Below are 23,500 nucleotides of genomic sequence, written 5' to 3' on the forward strand. Positions count from 1 at the left end.
CATGATTGTATATTTAGAAAACCCCATCATCTCAACCCAAAATCTCCTTAAGCTGATAAGCAACTTCAGCAAAGTCTCAGGACACAAAATCAATGTACAAAAATCACAAGCATTCTTATGAACCAATAACAAACAAACAGAGAGCCAAATCATGAGTGAACTCCCATTCACAATTGCTTCAAAGAGAAAAAATTACCTAAGAATCCAACTTACAAGGGATGTGAAGGACCTCTTCAAGGAGAACTACAAACCACTGCTCAAGGAAATAAAAGAGGATACAAACAAATGGAAGAACATTCCATGCTCATGGATAGGATGATTGGCTATTTCTTTGCCTCCTGTTTTTGCCTAATTAGCATTTTAGTGAGCTCTCCTTACTATCTGATTGGTCGGGTGTGAGCTAAGTTGCAAGCCCTGTGTCTAAAGGTGGAGGCAGTCACCTTCCTAGCTAGGCTTAGGGATCCTTAGTCGGCCTAGGAAATCTAGCTAGTCCTGTCTCTCAATATTATCTTGGATATACTGGATTCAATAAAACATATCAAAATGAATGCCATGTGTTTCTTTCTTATTTTAAATGTAAACATTTTATTTTATTTAACTTTTATTTTAGATTTAGGGCATATATATGTGCAGGCTTGTTACAAAGGTATGTTGTGTGATGCTGAGACTTGATGTACAATAGAACCCATCACCCAGGTAGTAAGCATAGTACCAAATAGGTAAGCTTTTCAAATCTTGTCCCCCTCCTACCCTCCCCATTCTTTTATTCCTCAGTGTCTGTTGTTCCCATATTTATGTCTATGTGTGCCCAGTGTGTAAACATTTTACATTTAAATAATTTAAATTTAAGCAATTAATAAGAATCTGGTAAACAATCTAATAAATAGAAAATTTAAACTTGCTTATGGCTTACATTATATTTTTATTGGGCAGTGCTACTCTAAAGGGACAGCACATCCTACAAAGGACCTCTCCTAAAGAACAGAGAACTTTTCATTACTGGTGTTGTTCAAGAAAAGCCTTGATGATGTAGAAGAGATTCTTTGAAGGTAAAATGAAAGCATTATTTCTCAAAGTACAGTTCACAGAACACTAGTCCTGTGAGATACACCACCACAGTCAAGCAAGTTTAGGCAACACTGTGCTACTAACCTCCTCTTCCTGATTCCCAACACTCATTAGCATAGTGAAAGCTCAAAGAAGTTACACTATAGTGAAACTTACTTTCCTTGAGTTAATCCACTTTTTTTTTTTCCAAATTCGTTTGAAAAAAAATCCTTTTAAAAATATATTAATGATACCTAATAGCTGCCTGTAGAATCAAGAAAGTCACTTTGAAAAATGCTGGTAAATTAGATAATTACTAAGTCCCTTTTGTCTGTTGTTATGTTTATGGGCAATTTATAGGAACTCATTCTAGGGATTAGGTGTAACTGCTTCTGTGTGTACATGCTTCTATTCTAAAGAATCTTTCCCCTATTCTATGTAAAATGTTTTTCTTCACTTTTCTAAGCTACTTGAAATATCATCAGTTGGATGTATTTGTGTTATCAACCACCCTCTTGAAAAAATTCCTAACTTGCCGTACTCTTCAAAGAAGTTATAAAATCAAGAGTTCAAGGAGAGCTACTGCAATGTGCGAGAGATATATAGAAGGATAGGCAAGGGGATGCTAAAAAGACACCTGCCCTTTTTGAAATGTTATGGTTAGTGTATTCCCTATCAGGAAAAGTGCTGTGTTATGGGTTAAATAGGTTGCTATGGACTCGCTGGGGAGGCTAAATATGATTTATAACTTTGTTTTCCAGGGAAATTGCATTGAGCATTCCAAAAAGTCAATTTACAAGCAAATGTTAGGAGCATAAATTGTAAGTTAGACACTACTGGTGTACATATAGATTGACTCAGAACCTCAGGGAATAGAAGCAATCAATATCCTGTGCATTGCTTCAATGCATGATCTTGCTTTTTCCAATAAGCTCTTTGCTTCTTCAAACAGCAAGAAGATGGAGAGAAAGACAGAACAAAAGTTTTATATATAAAAGATAGAACAAAAGTTTTATAAGTATTTGCAGGATCTCATAAATTATAAAGTAGTATCAACAATCAAGAAGCCTTCATCAAGAATTTCCCTGGATTACAAACAATGAGGTTTTAGTCTCTTTTTTTTTTTTTTTTTTTTTTTTTGAGATGGAGTTGCGCTCTTGTTGCCCAGGCTGGAGTGCAGTGGTGCGATCTCGGCTCACTGCAACCTCCATCTCCCAGGTTCAAGCGATTCATATTCTTTGTTTTAGTTTTAAGTGGCTGCCCTAAACTTTACAACATATGCAATAAACTTATTATCACTGCCTATCTCAAAATAATATTATGATATTTTACATATAGTTTCAGAAACTTAAAATCTATTCCCATCCTTCCTTGGTGTTAATGTTATTATATATTTTGCCCTAAAAATGTCCTTTAACCTTTCTGGCATTACAGACTGGCTGGTGATAAATTCTCCTAGATCTTTTATCATTATTTTACCTTTATTATTGAAATATATTTTCACTTGGAATAGAATAGTAAGTTGACATTTCTTTTCCTTCTATTTTAAATATTTCATTCCAATGACTTCTGGCTTGCCTAGTTTTGAAAGTAAAGTTGGCTGTCATTCTTGCCTTTGTTTTGCTGTACTTAATGTGTCTATTTTCCCCATTGGCTGCTTTTTTTTCTTTTCTTTTTTCCTTTGAGATGGAGTCTCACTCTGTCACCCAGGTTGGAGTGCAGTGGCATGGTGTTAGCTCCCTGCAGCCTCTGCCTCCCAGGTCCAAGTGATTCTCCTGCCTCAGCCTCCCGAGTAGCTGGAATTAGAGGTGCCCACCATCATGTCTGGCTAATTTTTTGTATTTTTAGTAGAGACAGGGTTTCACCATGTTGGTCAGGCTAGTCTCAAACTCCTGACCTCAGGTAATCTTCCCACATTGGCATCCCAAAGGGCTGGGATTACAGGCATGAGCCATTGTGCCCGGCCCCCACTGGCTACTTTTAAGATTTTCTCTTTATCATAGTTTTGTAGTAACTTGATTTTGATGTATCATGATATTGTTTTCTTTGTTTTTTACTCCTTAGGGTCTTTTGATTTTCTTGGATTTGAGAGTTTATAATATGGATTTTTTCAGCTATTATTCGTTCATTTTTTTTTGATCCCACCATCCTCTTCACTACTTCTGGGAGTCCAGTTATATACATATGTGTTAGACTGCTTGGTTTTATCCCAGAAATCACTGATGATGTGTTCATTTTTATCTCTTTAGTCTTTTTTCCTCTCTTTTCTTCATTTGGATTGTTTCTATCACTATGTCATCAAGCTGGTCAATTTTTCAGAGTCTAATCTGATGTAAATGCTACACAGTGTATTATTATTTCAGATATTGTATTTTCTGTCTCTAGAGATTACATTTGGGTCTTGTTTATAACTTTTATTTCTGTCTTCACTCACTATGTTTGTATCTTTCCCTACCTTCTTGAACATATGGAGCATATACATATAATGGCTGTATTAATTTTTTTGTTTGCTAATGCTAGCATTTGTCATGTTTTTGTCTGTTTCTATTGATTGATTGATTTTTATTCTATTTATGGATTATATTTTCCTGCTTCTTTGGCATAATAATTTTTGACTGGATGCCAGCCACTGTAATTTTTATCTTATCAGGCGCAAGATTTTACTATTTTTTGTATAGTGTGTTGGATTCTTTTCCAGCACAAAATCAAGTTACTTCGACTCAATTCTATCAATTTCAGGCTGCCTTTTATGCTGTGTTAGAGCAGTTACTTAGCATCCTGGTCTGGCACTAATTTAGACTCACAATTCACACAATGTCCTAATGTCCTGTGTATAAACACAGTGTCTAAGATCCTGTTTATTACTTCTATATTACATGATATTTTCAATAGTACAAACTATTCTCAGCCTTATTTATGATCCCCCCAAAATTTGACCTACTGCTTTGCTGCACTTCTTGCTTCATTCATGGGTAGCATCCTCTTACCATGTGTTCCATACTAAGCCAAAGACTAAAAGGAACTCTTTTGTACTTCTACGGAATTTTCTCTCTGTTAAGTTTCCTTTTTTCAGACATTCTATCCCACAGATTCTTATAAACTTGACCTCCCCCAATTCTGATTTTTGTCTATTCAACTCAATGAGACAACCAAGTTATGTGGTGTTTTGTTGTTGTTGTTGTTTGTTTGTTTGACAGTCTCACTCTGTCACCCAGGCTGGAGTGTAGTGGCATGATCTGGGCTAACTGCAATCTCAGCCTCCTGGGCTCAAGCGATTCTCCTGCCTCAGCCTCAGCAGTAGCTGGGATTACAGGTATGCACCACCATGCCCAGCTAATTTTTGTGCTCTTAGTAGAGATGGGGTTTTGTCATGTTGCCCAGGCTAGTCTTGAACTCTTGGGCTCAAGTGATTCACCTGCCTTGTCCTCCCAAAGCGCTGGGATTACAGGCATGAGCCACCATGCCCAGGCTTTCTTTTCTTTTCTTTTTTCTTTTTCTTTCTTTCTTTCTTTCTTCTTTCTTTTTTTCTTTCTTTCTTCTTTTTCTTTCTTTTCTTTCTTTTTCTCTTTCCTTCCTTTCTCTTTGTCTTCTTTCCCTTTTCTTTTTTTCTCTCTTTTTCTTTCTTTCTCCTTCCTTCTTTCTTTCCTTTCTCTTTCTTTCTTTCTCTTTCTTTTTTCTTTCTTTCTTCTTTCTTTTTTTCTCTTTCTTTCATTTCTTTCTCTCTCTCTCTTTCTTTCCTTTTTATTTTTAACTGTATTGCTTCTTGGAACCTGTCACTTGGCAGTAAGCTGAAGCATTCATAGGGTTTACATCATTTCTTTCCCTCCTTCTAGGGATCAATGCACCGTATTGCTTGTTGTTCAATATCTGAAAACCGTTGTTCTGTATATTTTATCTGACTTTTTTTTCTAGTTGTTTAATATGTAAGAGTAAATCTGGTTCCTGTTATTCCATAATGGCCAAGTGATGTTATGCTTTTAATACAGAAAATAAAACACTGTCTCTACTTTTTACAAAGTGTATCTTGCTTCATTGGCATTCATAAAAATGAAGCTCAGCTTCTAAACAACTAATAGTATTAACTTATTTATAATCTTACATTTGAGGAGAAGCCTGGGGCATGAGAGAAATAACCAATTTATATTTATACAGTCTCATGCTCTTCTGTAATTAGTGGTTGAAACTTATGCCAGTGGTTGTTTGGTTTTTAATGTCTGGATTTGTATTCACATATCTAGAGTAGTTTCCGGTGTTGGTGACTGTGTGTTTAACTTAGTTTTTGACTCAAGAATGACACCCATGTATTTCACTATGCTTCCTTATGAGCTTAGTTTTAACAGGAATTGGTTGAACTATATTTCCAAGTATAGATATGAGAGAATCAAAGTGACTAATTCTAGAAGATAACAAAATTTCAAAAATAATTTTTATCTGCTTCCATGTCCCCTACATTGTCTGAAAAGACTTTACTGAAAATGAATCATAGCTAAGTTTACCAATTTGATTCTTTAGTAGGTAGTTGCTTGCAGGAATAGGAATTTTTGACTTCCTTTCTTCCCTCCTGCCCCTTCATTAAAAAAAAAATTATTCCCTTTTGTTCTCTTTCCCCTTTTTCCCTAAAAATGATATATGTGGCCCTCTAAACTCCTTTGCATGACCACACTTACCATCACTGTTCATGTCTCTATATTTTGATCCCATGCTATTTCCTTTGCCTAGAATATCTTTACCCTATTTCTTTCTTGGATAACTCTCGTGTATACTTTAAGGCTCAGATCAGACACCATCAAATAGACTAATTTGTATCAAGTTACGTGTCCAACATGTATAAAGATTTGTAGTGAGTGAACAAAAACATAATTAAAGTGAATTATCTGCTTCAGTATCTTCCCCACTACAGCTCAAGGATAAGAAGTATATAATGGTTAATAATGCGAGGTCTGGAATCCAACTTTTTGACTCTTTGGGTTCAAATCCTGGTTCTGCACACTAAATAGCTATGCAAAATTGGCTTTACTACATTTTTCCCCTTGTGACTCAATATCTTTATCCTACAATTGTGCTTACAGTACTAGTCTTGCACAGAGTGATTGTGAAGATTTGATAATACATAAAGTACCTAAAATAGCACCTAAAGACTCCAAAAGCAGCTAGTTTAATCAACAGGAGCTAACTTTTTTATATCAGGCTCACTGATTTGTCAAGTTTGCAATTCAGTTGTCCCCTTGAGTCTCCCTTCAAATTATAAATGTTTCATGTTATCACAAGAAAGATTACCCAAATATGACAGAATGAGAAAATTATGCTTTTTATTACAGTCACATAAAATAAAGTCAGTTACATCAAGTTGTCCAAATGCATTGGTGAATTAATGCCGTTAACGCTTACAAATTTTTATACGTATATCTATGCATTTATAAATACATACATATGTAAAAGATATATATTTTCTACTAAAATAAAGTACCCAAATCTTGATATATATAGGAGCATAATGGGGGAGAAAAGAATCATGAAGTTTTATCAGTTGTAGACTGTACTTTCAGAATACAAGAATCTGTTTTAGACACATTTATTCAGCTATAATGAACTTTAATCACCCATTCTTTTCTGAATTCTCCTAAGTGAGTTAATGTATCCAAAATATCAAAACAAGTCATGTGGCAAACTTAATGAATCAGAGGCTAATTTTTCTTACTGTGCCTGGCTCAAAGTCTAGACTTCCCAATGGAGGCATGGTTAAGCTCCATTCTTAATTTGCTTGTCTTTTGGACTGTGGTTTTTCTGCTAAGGTGATAAGCAAATCAGATGTCTCTAATTCTACATCTTCTACTAGCATTCAATAAAGTCTGGGCTTGGTGAAAAGATTTCCAATGTTTTTATATCACCCTGACTTGATGAAAAAAGGCCCAGCAGGAGGTGAATTTTGTGTCCTATTGCCTTTGTTATAGTGAAAAGATTGTTTGAAGCAAGGAAGGAGAATTAGGGTGTAATGATCAATAGATCATTGAAAGAACCAACTCAAATTGAAATGAATTCTCTGTTATAGTGAAAAACATTAGTGAGAAGATGCTTAAACTTAAGAACAAAATAAAATTTTAAAGAAAACCTAGATGATATTAGATAATTCAGAAAATCCTCACTTCAAACAGAAACTAGAGTTCCTTCTATTTCCTGTTCCAATAGCTCAGCTTCTTCTCCTGTGTTTTTACTGTATTTTCTGCTATCTTAGACTTTTAAGACAATTATTTGTAGTATCTGACAAGAAATTGAATTTTTAAATGCCTTTGAAAAAACTTCAACCTACTTAAGCAAGGTGGAGATGCCTAAAAATAGCTTAACATAAACCAGTCATTTCAGAATCTCTGGTGATTACATGTTCAAATGCCATTAGAGTGTACCTTCTTCAAGCAGGAAAGGAAGAAGTTGTTAGCACTGAAATTGCATAAAACACGCGAAAACTTCCCAACCTATGAGAGGCCAGAAACAATGGGAAGCCCAGACATTTCTCAGAATCGAAACAAAGAATGCAATATTTTGTTTTATTTTTGAAAAGGGAACAGAAGGGGAAGAGTGTTTCCAATTAGTTGGTCCACCTCAGCTGGGCTGCCTAACTACTGATTTTGGTGAGCATCTTGTTAATGGCTTGCTTGACATGCGTGGTGGAGCTGCGTCGCCTCGTCTTGCCCTGCACCATCCTCCGGCGACGGACCTCTCGACACAACTCATAGAATATCTCTGTGATGTTCCCTTCTCCAGTGCAGGCAGAGCACTCGTAAAAAGCACAAGCCAATTCTGTGGCCAGCTTCTCTCCTTCTTCTGTGCTAACCTGCCTGGAGTGGTCCAAGTCAGCTTTGTTTCCAACCAAGATGAGAGTCACATTCTTGGGCTTTTTGATCTCATCTAGGATGTTCTTAAGTGGCAGCACTTCCTCAAAACTTCCTCGGTCAGTAATGTCGTAGACCAGCACAAAGCCTTCCCCCCATCGCATGTGCCCCTCCCGCTGAATGGTATCTTCCTGTTGGCAAAGAAAAATGGCCGTCAAGAGACCCGGAAATAATCAAAATAGATGGATGCTGGTAATGCTCACAGTAATGCCTTAATTACTATTCTTTATATCCAAAGGCATTAAAATGTCATAGTACTCGAATGGTACAAACTTTCTAAATAAATTTTAAATACAGTCATGACTTATTCATCTCAACATATTTCAGGGAACTGAATATTTTCTAATTTAACAGATTTTAACTTTCTGCTTTTAATTTTTTTCTTGCCATATCATTAAATCTGTAATCATAAAAACTAAAAAGAAATTATAATCTTAGTTGAACACATCACTTTTGAGACTTTTCATCACAATTAAGGAATTAGCAATTTTTTAACAGACAAGTAGCCCCTGTCCCACCTTTTAAGTATCATAATTAGAGTCAAAATTTAGCAAGATGCCATTTTGGTTTATTTATTTTTTTTTGGTTTGTTGTTTGTTTTAATTTTCTCTTTCTTCAGATTATAGACAATTAGCCTCCCGAAAAACTGTGACAAACTATTTAGAGAATCCAACTCTATGCTAAAGGATTTGGCTTTTTTTTCTTTTCCTATCTCAGAGCCCCCAAAATGTCATGTAGTACCAGTGATAGAAACTCTATTGAAGTGATTCTCAAAGTGGGTTGTCACTCCTTCATAGGAAAGTGGCAAACATGATTTGAAAAAGCATTGCTTTCCCAGGTTCAAATGACTTCTGGAGGCATGCACTTCCCTGCTGCCTCTCTTCAGAATCAGTGCTCTGTGAAACTCAGAGAATAAGTAGGTGGTGATGAGACGGAAAAGTGGAAACGTGGGTAATTCATTTCAAGAACATTTCTTGGTTTAAACACTTTGATTCAAGTCTTTTTGGGGGTCCCAGGTCATTGATAAAGTACCATGGAAAACTTCAGCTTTCTGTCATTCCAGTGGCCATTTCTTTCTTTCTTTTTTTTTTTCTGAGACGGAGTCTCACTCTGTCACCCAGGCTGGAGTGCAGTGGCATGATCTTGGCTCATTGCAAGCTCCACCTCCCAGGTTCACACCATTCTCCTGCCTCAGCCTCCCCAGCAGCTGGGACTACAGGCGCCCACCACCACGCCTGGCTAATTTTTTGTATTTTTAGTAGAGACAGGATTTCACCATGTTAGCCAGGATGGTCTCGATCTCCTGACCTTGTGATCTGCCAGCCTTGGCCTCCCAAAGTGCTGGGATTACAGGTGTGAGCCACCGTGCCCAGCCAGTGGTCATTTCTGTACCTGGAAACTAAACCTATCTATGAACCCTTTTGTAATCTCAGAAGTGACTGACCTAATACCAAATATTACAAGAAAGACATCTAAAATAAAGCATCCTGAAACAAACTTATATGACATCATGTAAGTTTAGAGTACAATATATACTAAATTTCTTTCTTAAAAACTCACACACAAGCATGTTAGAAGCTCTGAGAATTCTTTCAGTAAAGACACCTGTTTAACTTCATTTGCGCATTTCAAAACACATTTGACTATGAAAACTTATTAATATCTTGCTATGCCACAAAATATAGGTGAGAGAGTCTAACCTAGATGATATGTGAATATTATAGTATTTTAAAAACCCCCTTGAAACACTGGGCAGTTTATATAAGGATGAATATACAGATATTTACAAATATGTTAATATATAAAATGGCTAGTTAATTAGAGAAAAAGGTTTTAGGCATGCAAAAGTTAGTTGAAGAAAAGTGCCTTATTTTTGTTCATAGCATAGATTTATCAGTTTTATTTGATCCAGAAAGATATTTTAGCTGAACTCTTTATTCACCTGACCAGCAGTGTCTAGTATCTCCATGGAAACAACTTCATCATCGATGGTTGCTTGGTGTCGGTAGGTTGATTCTAAGGGAATGAGCAAATAAAAAAGACAAAAAGGTAAATAAATGCAAGATTTAATTTGATCCTTAAAACTGAAAATGGGCATGGGAGAAGTATTCCTGATTTTACAGCATGAGGGACTGTGTAGTCTAAGAAAGAGAGGACAGATGTGCAAAAATGTAGAATCTTCATACTTAGCTCCTGGACATACCAAGTTCTAACATGGGTGCCACCGACTTTCAGAGTGTAGAATAGGGGGAATCTCTTTGCGTCTTTGCTACCCTACCCTTTCCTCTTCTTTCTTTCTTCTTTTTTTTTTTTTTTTTTTGTTTACAGGGTCTAGCTCTGTTGCACAGGCTGGAGTGCAGTGGTGGAATATCAGCTCACTGAAACGCGGGTTTCAAGTAATTCTCTTGTCTCAGCCTCCCAAGTAGCTGGGGTTACAGGTGCCTGCCACAACACCCAGCTAATTTTTGTATTTTTAGTGGAGACAAGGTTTCACCATGTTGGCCAGGCTGGTCTTGAACTCCTGACCTCAAGTGATCCCCTCACCTTGGCCTCCCAAAGTGCTGAGATTACAGGCCTCAGCCACCATGCCTGGCCCTATCCTTTCCTCTGAAGATTCCATTTTATTTTTCTGAAAAGCCGGCTCCCTGGTGCTCTTTTCCTTCTATAATGAGACCTCAACAATGTAAATTGAGAAGGTGATTTTCACAAAATGCATTCTGCCTTGGTGCTTCTAAAAAATCTAGTTTCTGGAAACTGCTGTTTCTAACAAGATAACATACCAACAGAAGCTACTAATTTCCTTTCAAACCTCAACTCTGGAAATGTAACAGATATTACCAGGAGGTGAATGGTTCTTGCCAAATGATGTAAAACTATGAGAAACTCTAGGGGTAGTAAAATGTGGTCAGACCCCAGTATTGGGTGGTTGGTGAGGAACAGTAATCCAAAGTAGGGGAGAGCTGGGCAGCATGGAGGGGAGGTGGAACTATATGGAGTCCTCTTGCTCATACTGCCTCTTCAAAGCAGAAAAATGGCAGATGCTCAGTACCAGCTGGAGGTTGGTGGATCAACAGCAGAGTGGTCACCAAGCTATGTGAGGGGAAGGAGAAGTTAGCAGGTGCAAGAAGACTGGGTGGCCCTGAGTATGCCCCTCATCACATAAAATGGAAACCACAGGTCAAAAATAAGTGCCAACTGGTGCTTCTCTGTGTGAAAACTAGAACAACAGAAATAAAGAACCGAATGAATGAATGAATGTCCTGATGAGAGTTAGGTTGAGGAACTCTCCCAGAAGTGTCAGTAAGTGTAAGTAAGTAAAACAAAGGAACATGTAAAAGTAAAATTTAATAAGAGGTATGGATAATAGAACAAGAAATCTTAGTATCCTTTATAAAATGAGCCTCAAAGGAGAGAATAAAATACATAGAGGAGTGGAAATTATTGAGGTTGTAATGACTGAGAATTTCTCAATGTGAGGGAACAATGAAAGATTTAAGATCAAAGGAACTAGCAGGAAACATGAGGAAAAAGCTCTATATCTAAACCTATTATGACAAAATTTAAGGATATCAACGAGGAAGAAGTCTAAAGGGATTTAGGGAATAGAGCACATCACCTACAAAAAGATACGACTCAGATTGATGTAGGACTTTTTGCCAGTGAAACTGAATCCAAGACGTCCATCAAAACAACAAAACTACATCAAAATCAATCCTGGCATTACAATTCTAGATGATTCTATCAGTATATCAGGGTGAAGATGGGGGAAAAGGCCAGAAGCAAGTTTGTGTGAACTAATGTACTTGTCTGATTCCAGAAGATGTTATAACTCTTAAAAATCTAGAAAAAGTGAACTAGGTATTCAACTCAATAAATTAGAAGAGAAGAAACAGAATAAATTCAAGACAATATAAGAAAAGAAATAAAAGAAAAAACATCATGAAAAAGAAAACTAAACCAAAGCATAGTATTTGAAAAGATATAAAAAAAGGGCAGAGCTGTAAAGATCTGACAATACTGCCATTAAATTAAGAGAGACAATGCAATTAAAATTTAGCATAAGAAGAGGAAATTGTACATTCTGCTGAAATAAAAATAAAATAATATGAAGTTTATAAGCAATAATTTCAAACTCATAAATTCTGGAGAAAAATACAGTATCACTAGCATTATTCTGTATCAGCAAAAACCACGTAGGAAAGGTAAGAGAAAACAGGAAACTACTTCCAATGGTAGTAAAATAAATAATATTTAGGAAGTAATAAAAATGAACAAAACCCTTCAAAACCCTCCAAAAACAAAAACAAAAATTTTCTAGAATAGCAAATTTTAGAAGTTTGTAATAGAAAATGAAGACATGAATACATAAGAAAATCCTAGGAAAATGGAGAAACAACGTTTTTAAAAACATGTCAGTTTTCCGCAAAATTAATTTAGAATTTAATGCAATTCAAATGAAATGTCCAGCTGACTTTTTGAGAAGCTCAAGAAACTTATTTAAAATTATATAATACTATATAACATTACTCCAAACAGTGTGGTACTAATATCAGAATGCACAGATTTACCAAGGCCTTAACAATAGACTCATATTTATATAGGAACTTAGTATATGACTGAGGTGGCACCACAAGTCACTTAGGGAAATAATGAGTGGTTCAATCAGTAGCATCCGGATTAGAACCAATAAGAAAAGAATTGGCCACTAAATGCACAAAATAAAGTTGGGCTTCTAGGGCATATATTAAAAGTAAATCTGATGAATTAGAGATCTAAACTCATCTAGATTTGAAGAGTGAAGCCTAAAGTTAAAAAAATTAAAAGTAACAAAATATAAAAGCTAGTGCACAGACCAAAAAAAAGAGATTAAAAAAATGGGTTGACTACATTAAAATTAAGAATTTCGTGCAATATCAAATAGGCTAAAGACTGGAGAACATATTTGTAACATGATAAGCAAAAAGTTGATTAATATCTGAAGTATGAAAGAAATTTTAGAAATTAAAAAGATAAGTGAACAGGAAAGAAATACGGCCAAAGTATACAAAGAAGAAATTCACAGGGGAGGATGCCCAATTAGCGAAAACATATATCGAATGATGTTCTACCTGCTTACTTACCAGAGAGAAGCTTATAAAATGATTTTATGACCATAAGATTGGCAAAAATTATAAAGTTATAAAGCTAGGTAATATCATGCCTGACTAGGTTACAGGCAGCTTCTCTACACCGGCAATGACAGAGTAGACTGGTACATCATTTTGAAGAGCGATTTACTAGAATTTGGTGTGGGCATACCTTATGATTCAGCAATCTCCCTCTCAGGTACATGCACCAGAAAAAACCCGGTCCAGGTTCTTACAGCACTGGGTCTCAAAGTGTAGTGCCTGAACCAGTAACATGTGGCTCACTTAGGAACTTGTTAAAAATGCAAATTCTCAGGCACCACCCCAGACCTATGGGCAATCTGTGTTCTAACAAGTCCCCCAGGTGATTATGGTGCATGCTAAATTTTGAGAACCACCAATTTAAAGGTATGTTTTCCCCAGTGATGTTAGCAGTAGCTCATATTAGAGGCAACTTAGGTGTTTATCACTGGGGAGATTAGTTAAATGTGGCATAGTAAAGAATATCGTGTAGAAAACTAGAAGTAAATATAGAAAAATGCATGGATCTTAAAAATATCAGATTTGGTTATAATGATTAGAAGTGTATATATATAAGTATATAAAATTTATATAAATTTAAAATATATATACACAGAGCACTATTTTTCCTAAGTAAATATATAATAATAGCTAGCACATACTGCTTCTATTTGAACAACTGTTCTAAATACTTATGTTAACTCATTAATCCTCACAAATATCCAATGAAGTATATATTGCTATTAGCTCCATTTTACAAGAGGAAACTGAGCCGTAACAAGATTAAATAACTTGCCCAAGGTCACACAGATAATAAATGGTAGAGGCGAGATTTGAGTCAGGGAAGACCAGCTTTGGAGCTCAGGCTTTTAAATACCATGCTTAGTTTCAAACACATTAGACTCTGCGCTTAAGGGAAAGAGGAGGGCAGTGGGTGTCAAAATAAGGGATGAAGGGGAAAAGAAAATGGAATAATATAAGGCCTCCCATACACTAATAATAGCATAACACCATGAAAAAGAGTGGTGTGATTCACATGATTATTAACTCAATTCTTTGTACCCAAACTACCCAAATCATTAACCAACCAACCAACCAACCAACACAATAAACTCAGAAGTTTCTGTTGTCATGGGGGTAGCCTGTAAGCCGGTGGTTTTGTAATTATTTTTTCTATCTGCCTCATGTTTCTGACTTTCATTTCATCAACTATTTTGCAGTCCTTTTTTGACCACTGTTTTCTGTTACTTTACTGTAAATATAATCTCCTGTCCAAAATATAAACTGTAGAATGCAGCTTCGCCAGCCATATCCTTGCCTTCTGCTTCCATCAGTACTGTGTAGTGATCATTGCCATAAGCACGGCACATTGCTCAAGTATTTTCCAAAAAGTAAAATTTAAAAATTAGATTTTGTTCAATATTTTAGTAAGGGTATTTTATGTTATTGTCATTCTTCTAGAATATGTAACCCATACATGGTGTATGCATAGTGATTCGCAATTTCAGAATATTCCATCCCTCTACTCTTTTATGTTAAATGGGAGATTATAGTTTTGTATGATTTAATGCTCTAAAATACTATTTTAGAGCACTTGTCTCCAACTGTTCTCCCAATGATTTTCTTTTTTCATCTTCAGTGCTGCAGCGTGAGGAAGAGCAGCCCATTCTGCATCACACATGCTGGGGAGCCATGCCCTTTGGCTTCTCCCTCTGCTGTTCTTTAGTGTCCTTTGTACCGACTTCCCTTTTGAAAGGACTGGCATCAGCCCCGGAGACTGGAAAACAGAGTTCTGGGCTGTATTCCATCTCTTTGCACTAAAAGTTGTCTGAGAGACAGGGACATTTTTCTCTGTTGCTTCCATGATAAATAGGGTATGTATTTCAATCACAGAATGCCACAGTAGGGGGGAAATGGAATATAATAAAAATTATATGAAGTTGTGTGATTCTTTGGCTATTTAACTGAAACAAAAAGGATAAAATGCAGGAAATGAGACAATGTCTGCCCCAGACATAGCAGCGTGTGGTAGCAGTGATTTTGTCTAATGTGAATACTGGTTTCATACCATTTTAAGCATTTTTTTTCATTAAGCTTCTCTCTCTCATTAGAAGCCCATTTTCTCTACGTGTAAAACAATGGAAGTATTGCCCCAAAAGGCAAAGTGTTGTGCATCTATGTGCTAACTTTTCCAGAGTTAACTCTAAAAAAAGTACTAAGTAGTTTTTGAAATTAGACTCCACCATGCATCTTAATACATAAAAGAAAATGTGTATGTGTTTGTTTGGCGGATTTGCTTTTGATTTTGTTCATACTAAACAAAAATAATAAATTGAGGCTTTTTTTGTGAAGGGTGGGGGGATGATTATTTAGGAGATAGTTCCAAATGAACCAAAATATTTTATACTGTAAGAAAAATATGAGTTTCGAATTGGAATGAGGCATTAAAAGTTACACTTGAATTTCACTGTAAGTGAGAGATGTATAATTTAAAATCTGCACTCACTAGTAGTTTAATAACTAGAAGTATACTTTATGTAGTCTAAGAGGAGTTGGTGCTCGAAGGGATGTTGCACGTGGTTAATCTTTTTACTGATTTAGCTTTTTTTTTTTTTGCAAATTTCAACACCTTAGTACGGACACTTAGCCAGCACAGTAACAACAGCAGTTAGTTATGCTGATTTATGCCCGAATGGAAATTGTACTGAGTTGAGTTCTATTCCTAGTCTAACCACAACTGGACATGTAATTTTGATTAAATTTACTTCTTTATACCTGTTTCCTTATTTGTCAAATGACAATCTCTAAGTTCCTTGCAGTGCCAATATTAAATAATTAAATAATTCTATGAGTTGGCTAAGCACTTCTGCTTTAGAATCTGGTTAAGATAATTTGTTCTGGGCGTATCTATTTTGTTATGAACCATTCCAAGCAGCAGGAGTTGTAAGGCAGGCAAGAAGAACCAATCACAGAACCAAAGAACTAGTGGGTCTAACGTCTCCTGATTCCCATCCTCAACTGAGCCTTTTCTAAGCAGATTCAAACACAGTGCCTCCAAGGTACCAGTCGCAGTAGTGATAGAGGCTGAAATACAGTCTCTCTCTTCCTCTCCAAATGCCTCCATCTCACACACACACACACACACACACACACACACAGTCACAGGCACAAACATTCTAAGCCTCTATCTGTATTCTCTGCGGTGACCAGCATTCTTAGAGGGTAACATGACTCTTGGAGGTGGGGATTCAATTCTTGGTTGGGATCCATTCAGAACATGGATCCTGTTTTTCTACAATCAGATAATTGCTGCCACCACCATCAGGGGGTTTTCATGGTTAGATGGTCCAACTCCTACATCTTATGAGCTTCAGTGGTGGTTTTCAAACGTGGTTCATAGACATCCGTGTGCTGGCCACCCACAAAGATTTCACCGATCCACAGTATAATAAGGAAAATTAAAATAAAACTAAAATTGTTCAATGTAAGGAACTGATTTTTTTTTTACATTGTATCCTTCGAAACACTCAGATGTTAAAGCAATTTCTTCTTTTATGAAGTGCAAGTGGAGCGTAGGTTTAGTTCCCCCCTTCTTTCTTTCCCTTGCCTGCATCCCTAATTGAATTATTAGGATAGGCTTTCTCCATAAAAATCAAACAAAAAAAAGTGGGTCTGAAACCGAAAAGTTTAGGAGTCACTTGCTACTATAGTAGCAAGCATTTTCTTCGTTGAATTATTTCAAAGCAGTAAATATTCTAATTGTGTTAATATGTAGAATGATGTTCATAGTCTTCAGCTTCTCGTGGAGTAACAATTCTGTTCCAGGTTGAAAAAAAAACTGCCCCATATTTCTCAGGAAAGCACTGACTTCAGAATTCAAGACTGCTTCTTGTATATAAGCCACTTGGCTTTTTAACGTAGTTACCTCTTTTGGTGGTGGTTTTGAAACTTTTAGTTAAAGTAGCTGATATGGTTTGGATCTGTGTCTCCACCCAAATCTCATGTTCATTTGTTATCCCCAATGTTGGAGGCGGGGCTTGGTGGGAGGAGATTGGATCATGAGGTGGTTTCTCATGGTTTAACACCATCCCTCATGGTGCTGTCATCACAATAGTGAGTTCTAGTGGGATCTGGTTGTTTTAAAGTGTCTGGCATGCCCCCCCACCCTCAGTCATGGTCCTGCCATGTAAGATGCCTGCTCCCACTTTCCCTTCTGCTGTGAGTAAAAGCTCCTTGAGCCCTCCCGAGAAGCAAATGCTTCCACGCTTCATGTACAGCCTGCAGAACCATGAGCCAATTAAACCTCTTTTCTTTATAAACTACTCAGTCTCAGGTATTTCTTTATAGCATCATGAGAATGGACTAATGCAGTAGCCACGTATTCAACAAAGAATCCTGTCTTCCCCAAGGTAGTATGAAGTTAAACTCAGGAAATGCTAATTTCCCTTGAATCAAATGCATTGAGAACCCCTCTATGCTGGAACAAAAGTGACCTCTTGCAAACACGCATATAGACACACAAATCCAGCCTCCAGTGTGAGAGAATTAATGAAGCCCTCACCTGGGAATGAGTCATGTATCCATTACTCCTGAAGTCTGATGAAAGTGCTTGTTGCTTAGCAGCTGCCATCCTCTTTGAGAAGTACTGTACAAGGTCACTCAATAAAGTTTCATTATTCTTACTGAAGGAAGCCTGCACTATACATAACTGATGCAGGCAGATTACTATTGATAGCAGTTTTTTTTTTCAGAATGAATAAAACAAAAGGGAAAATGGTTAAACTAAGACTAATCAAGAATAATAAGATTAGGTACTGGAACACATTCAGGGAGAGTTCATTTTATGAGACCATTTTTTATAAGCTTCATCTTTCATTGAGATATATGGATACAGCAATAAAAAAATTTGTATTTTTAAAGTTAAACTCCCATTAATCATTAAGATTCTCAGATAATCTCTGTAAAACTTATGTAAGTAATAAAAATATAAGAGCAGAATAAGTATTCACTTTGGTGGGTGAAATAATAAAGAATAATTTTTTTAAAAAATTGGGTGCATTTTTAGATCCAAATATATCATCTTAAAATTAGTGTGGCTACATTTAAAAATATGTTGAAAAATTTGGATGTGAAAACTCTGACCTATTTAAAAGCAAAAACAGAAGAATAAATAATAAATGTAGAAACATGCTATTCTCCTAGATTAAAAGGTGGAATAACATAAAGATGTGGATCTTCTCAAAGTAATTTATAGTTCTAGTACAATTCCAATCAAAATCATGTCATATTATTACAGAGTTTCTAAACTTGATCTGGAAAAATCAACTGAATAGAGTAGCCAAAATAATTTTGTAAAAAAGTAATGAGGAAAGATGTTCTCTACAAAGTATCAAAATGTTCTGTACAGCATACAATTAACGAAAAAGTGTGCTTCTTCTGTTTGGTGTGAAAAGCAAATCTAGAATGGTGTCCTGGTGTAAACAATTCAACATGTGAAAAGATTGCATTGGAAGTAGTGGAGAAAGGTAGAGAGTATTTAATAAATAACGGGAGGAAAACTGGTCAACGATTTGGACAAAAACGTTGGGTTTTCACCTTGTACTTCTTACTAAAATAAATTTCAGAACTATTAGTCAAATACTAAGTAAACTATAAGATCATTCTCTATTCCCTTCCTTATTGTTTTCCTTCACACAACTTATCATTATCTCACATATATTTGCTTGTTTATTGACTCCTTTCTTTCCTAGACTGTGCACTCAGAAAAGCCAAGGCCTTCTCTTTCTGTATACTGATTTATCCTTAGCACCCAGAACACTTTGACACACAGGAGGCACTTGATAAATATTTGTCGAATGAATGAATAAAAACAATGAAAGAAGTCTTGCTCCCTTTTAAACTGAAAATCTTGGAGTGACAAAAATAAAACAAAACAAAGAAATTAAAAAAAAAAAACCAGGAAGAGTGTTTGCCTACATTTTATACATCAACATTATTACTATTTTTAAGATCCACAGACATCATATTTTGCTTCTTCTTCTCTCCTTCTCTCCCTGTAACAGACTTTAGTCAGATGTATTGGAGAGAAGAAAAGAGAGAAACATGTTTTATTTTTCCCTAAAACCCATATTCAGTAGTTTTATTTTTCTGTTACTCTTCTCAGGATGCCATTCTATTACGCACCAAATTTTCCAGGTCCGTTTTATCCTCTTTCTCCCATTAGAATGATACCGCATTTTTCTTATGCGAGGGCAGTGTGCTGTACCCACTTCCTTTCCTCATGGCTGAGGCTTGACCTAATTTCTTCATTATGCATTAAAATCCTGCAGGCTTCTAAGCACAGACAGCATGAAACTCATATCTAGCCTCACAGAGGGCTTCTTTGCATGATTTGAAAAGCACTTCCAAATCAGCTAAAAGGAGCTTAAAAATGTTGCAACAGAAAATATTATTCTTTCTTTGGGGCCATAAATTTTCATTGAAGAGGAGAAGGAAACAAAATTTGACCTACCGAGGGTGGGATCATATTCCCAGATGAACCGTTTGGTCAGAAATCTCACTACAAGAGCTGTGGAAGAAAAGAGCAACATTTCAAAAAATAATTTGTTAATTTGCTTAGCGCACTTATCTTTTTAAGGAAAGAGAAATGCTCCACACAACCCTATAAATGCTTTATATTTCCTTGGTATGTAAAGCAAATAAATTTTTTTATGTTTATTCAAGTCATTTTCCAATTTCATATTATGGCCTAAAAGCCATTCTAATATTTGAATGGGTTTATTGTGCATTAGTCAACAATTAGATTTGTTGCTTTAGTCACAAGTTTAAAAACAAAACAAACAAAAGTATAATGTGAAAATGCTCATATATAAAATTTTTAGCAAAATGATGAATTTAGATATGAAAGGTCACAATACAGGTATCTGAAGTTTGAATATTGATAAGGATTGGCAAAGACAAGTTTAAAATGTGATAATTTTTAGTGTAATGAAAGATCACTAGCAGGTCATTTGCATTTTTAAAAAGTAGATATTCAAAATTAAGGATTTTTATTAGAGATCTGTGAAAACTCATCAAAAGTAGCACTGATAGAATACAGTCAGAGTCAGGTTCTGGAACTATGCTACGCAGTTTGCTTGCATGATCTCCTCAATCCTCACGTCATCTTTATGAGGCAGGTACAATGTTAATTCCCATTTTTCAGATGAGGAAACCGAGGCGCTGAGGAGTTAACTCATTTAATTAAGCTTATCTAGTTAGTTAGTGGCCTGGTAAGGATTTGAATCCAGGAAGTCTGTAACTTATCCATTGTACCAAACTGAATTTAAGTCCCAGGCCATCTGGATAATATTTAACTGGAAGATAGGCTGGAGAAAAGCACGGAAATATGTGGATTCTATTGTCCTTATAAATTGATGAGACATATGCCAAACATTTTCTTACACTTGTAGTATAGTTGAAAACAGTGGTTTTAAATTAAAAAAAAAAAAATTGGAGCGGGATGTCAAAGGCACTTAAAAAATGGAATGAAACCATTGGATCCTTTTCCTGAAAAAATATACATACACACATTTGGCATATAATTTAGCAGGCTCATGAGCCCTCCATAGACCCCTGATGGCCTCCCAGGGATCCCACTGACCTTAATGAAAGATTCATTGTCTATCATATTTTACAGTTTTAAAATACCCATTATAATGTGTATTTTTATTTTTACTGAAATGCCATGAATGTAGCAGCCAAAAGATACTCCTTGAAGAAATAAAACTAGTTAGTGGAAGGTCACTGTCAGTCTTTGCCTAGTCTCACTTTTAGGAAAAACAGAGGTATAATCTTCCTCCTGTAAAGTTTTATTTGGGAGATGTCAGTGTAAACTGCATGAGGACTTCGCAAAACAGAGCACAACGTGGCTTCTTGACTGGGGGCTGGAGATGGAAAGTACCAATGTTCTTTGTAATTACAGAGTGTGAGGCTGAATTCAAGCCAAAATATTTGCAGTGCCTAAAGTAGCAAGGCCACTGACCCTGTAATACTTCCCACAGTGACTGTACTTGTGGTTTTATCTGCAGTCTTCAGAGTCTGTCATTGTCACTCTCTTGAGACTGAAACTTTTATTTTTACATACAGGATGCAGTAAGCAGTAAACATATTTTTTCTTTTGTGCAATTAGCAACATTAATAAACACATAACAGCTTGCACGATTTAAAGAATTCCATCTTTTGTTTGACTATGGACTATGTAGATTTTTGTTTTGTTTTGTTTTTGTTTTTGACTCTCTCCCTCTGTTTTCCAGGCTGGAGTGCAGTGGTATGATCTCGGCTCACTGCAATCTCCACCTTCCGGGTTCAAGCGATTCTCCTGCTACAGCCTCCCAGGTAGCTGGGATTGCAGGCGTGTGCCACCACACCAAGATAATTTTTGTATTTTTAGTAGAGACAGGATTTCACCATGTTGGCTAGGGTGGTCTCAATCTCCTGACCTCGTGATCCACCTGCCTCGGCCTCCCAAAGTGCTGGAATTACAGGCATGAGCCACCGCGCCCGGCCAGACTATGTAGTTTTAACACCAAAGGCTGCAACCTAGAAAACTTAATTATCTGCCATGATGAAAAAATGAGCTTAATTTTTTACATGAGTGAAGTTTACAGTTCTTCAATTCCAAAACCATTTAAATTTGAATCATTTCTCAAAATCTTTAAAAAATGTATTAGACAGTCCATCGACTTTCAAAACCAAGTATACTGAACATAATTGAATCATTTGTAAATGCCTGGATCTCAGTTAAGAACCTTGGTTAGTGCCTGTGCAGTTATGCAGCAATACTTTCTGAAGCTGTAGAGTGGAAGAGGCAAAAGAACTCTAGAGTGCTAGATTTTTTGAGCATATATATGTATATGAATGCTCCAAAACTCAAAAAAGTTATATATATTAACTATTATATATAAATATATATATTCAAAACAGTTGTTTAATTTATTAAATTTAAATAATATATATTCAAAATAGTTATATAATTTATTAAATTTAAATAATAAATATATATTCAAAATAGTTATATAATTTATTAAATTTAAATAATAAAATTTTATCCCAGTTGTATAATTTATTAAATTTATATAATAAATATTAAAACTTATTAAATTTTAATAAATTTATTACATTATTAATAAATTAATAATCTAATTTAACTATAATTAATGAAAATGGGTACCATAAAGATTGACCTAATTTCCTTTTGACTCCCTGCTCTCTCCATCCCAACTATCTTGAGCAAAGTTTGTCTTTTGCAGTAAAATGGTGGTATTGATTTAAGGCCTTGTTGCTCCAGAAGTTTTAAGGTTTGACATATTTGATTAGTAGTTACTGTTGAGTCTCTGCCTTCTGAAATATTTTATTTTCTTCCCATTGCCTTAACAACCCGTGCCTTTCCATTAAACAAGCCAAACGTGTCCAATGGCTAATGTAGGGAAGACTTTTCCTCCTTTTGCCTAATTTACAACCAACTTGGCTAATTCTTCATCATCTGTGGTTCTGTTTTAGTATTACTGGTACTATGAATTTTATGATTATTAATGAAAGTTGGTTGCTAACAAAATGGAAAATTTGGTAAAGAAAAATTTAATCCAATAAAATATTTTTAAAAGTCACTTAATGTAATCATTCAGTGGCATGATATTCCATTCATAAGTAAGAGCTAAAAGGTAAAACCATTACATTAAAATAGTCACGTTATTTCTAAAAATTTACCAATCTATGCTGGTTACTCAAAATAATTCCTGACATCATTATCAAGAAGAAGCAGGCATCAGGAGTGCCAGATTTAGTTTCAGAATAATATTTTAAAATGAAAATTAATTAGGTATGATCTGTACAATAAATCAGCTTCAGCAAGAAATGAACTCTTCAAGGTAAATGTAAACTAACACACATGCTATTCCTTATTTAAGAGTCATATTCAAGAGAGATTCAGGCAAAACTTTCAAATGTTACCTTTCAGTATCATACTTGAAAAATGTGTCATTACTTTTCTTTATAGAATTCATGAAGTAACTTGATTAACAATGTATATAATGCAATTTTTTTCTAAGCTACTTAAGCATATGTAACCTCCTACACAGTTGTGATTGTTCTTTTCTATAGGTCTCCAGGCATACAGCTACTGCTATATAACAAATCCACCCCAAAACTCTGTAGCATACAACAATAAGTATTTATTATGGAAAAGTATTGGAAATTTTTTTTCCAGCTGGAAAAAGTATTATGTATTTATGGGACTGTGGTGAGTTGATTGCGTTGGAAAAATGTAACTAAAAGTGTTTAAAATGGCCAGAACAGATTTTTTTTTGGTTAGGAAAAGAATTTCTGCTCCAATTAAAAGTGCTTCAAGGAATATTACTCATCACCTTCACATCGTGAATA

The 23,500-nt window shown here is 35.5% G+C and overlaps 1 protein-coding gene across 2 annotated transcripts in view; it reads right to left on the reverse strand.

Annotated features, from left to right (window-relative positions):
* Positions 1–6,331: 6,331 nt before the first annotated feature.
* The window catches only part of RERG (RAS like estrogen regulated growth inhibitor), a 113,289-nt gene continuing 96,120 nt past the window's right edge, over positions 6,332–23,500 (reverse strand). The window contains exons 3-5 of one of the 2 annotated variants that reach the window (XM_054444686.2): positions 19,593–19,649; positions 9,877–9,950; positions 6,332–8,065 (exon numbers count right to left, since the gene is read on the reverse strand). In XM_054444686.2, coding sequence (XP_054300661.1) covers positions 7,658–8,065; positions 9,877–9,950; positions 19,593–19,649 — 539 coding nt within the window. In that variant the 3' untranslated portion in view covers positions 6,332–7,657. The remainder of the gene's footprint in view (positions 8,066–9,876; positions 9,951–19,592; positions 19,650–23,500) is intronic. The other variant, XM_054444687.2, reaches the window with a different exon arrangement.

Source organism: Pongo pygmaeus, chromosome 10 (assembly GCF_028885625.2).
Source record: "Pongo pygmaeus isolate AG05252 chromosome 10, NHGRI_mPonPyg2-v2.0_pri, whole genome shotgun sequence".
In the NCBI taxonomy this organism is placed as follows: domain Eukaryota; kingdom Metazoa; phylum Chordata; class Mammalia; order Primates; family Hominidae; genus Pongo; species Pongo pygmaeus.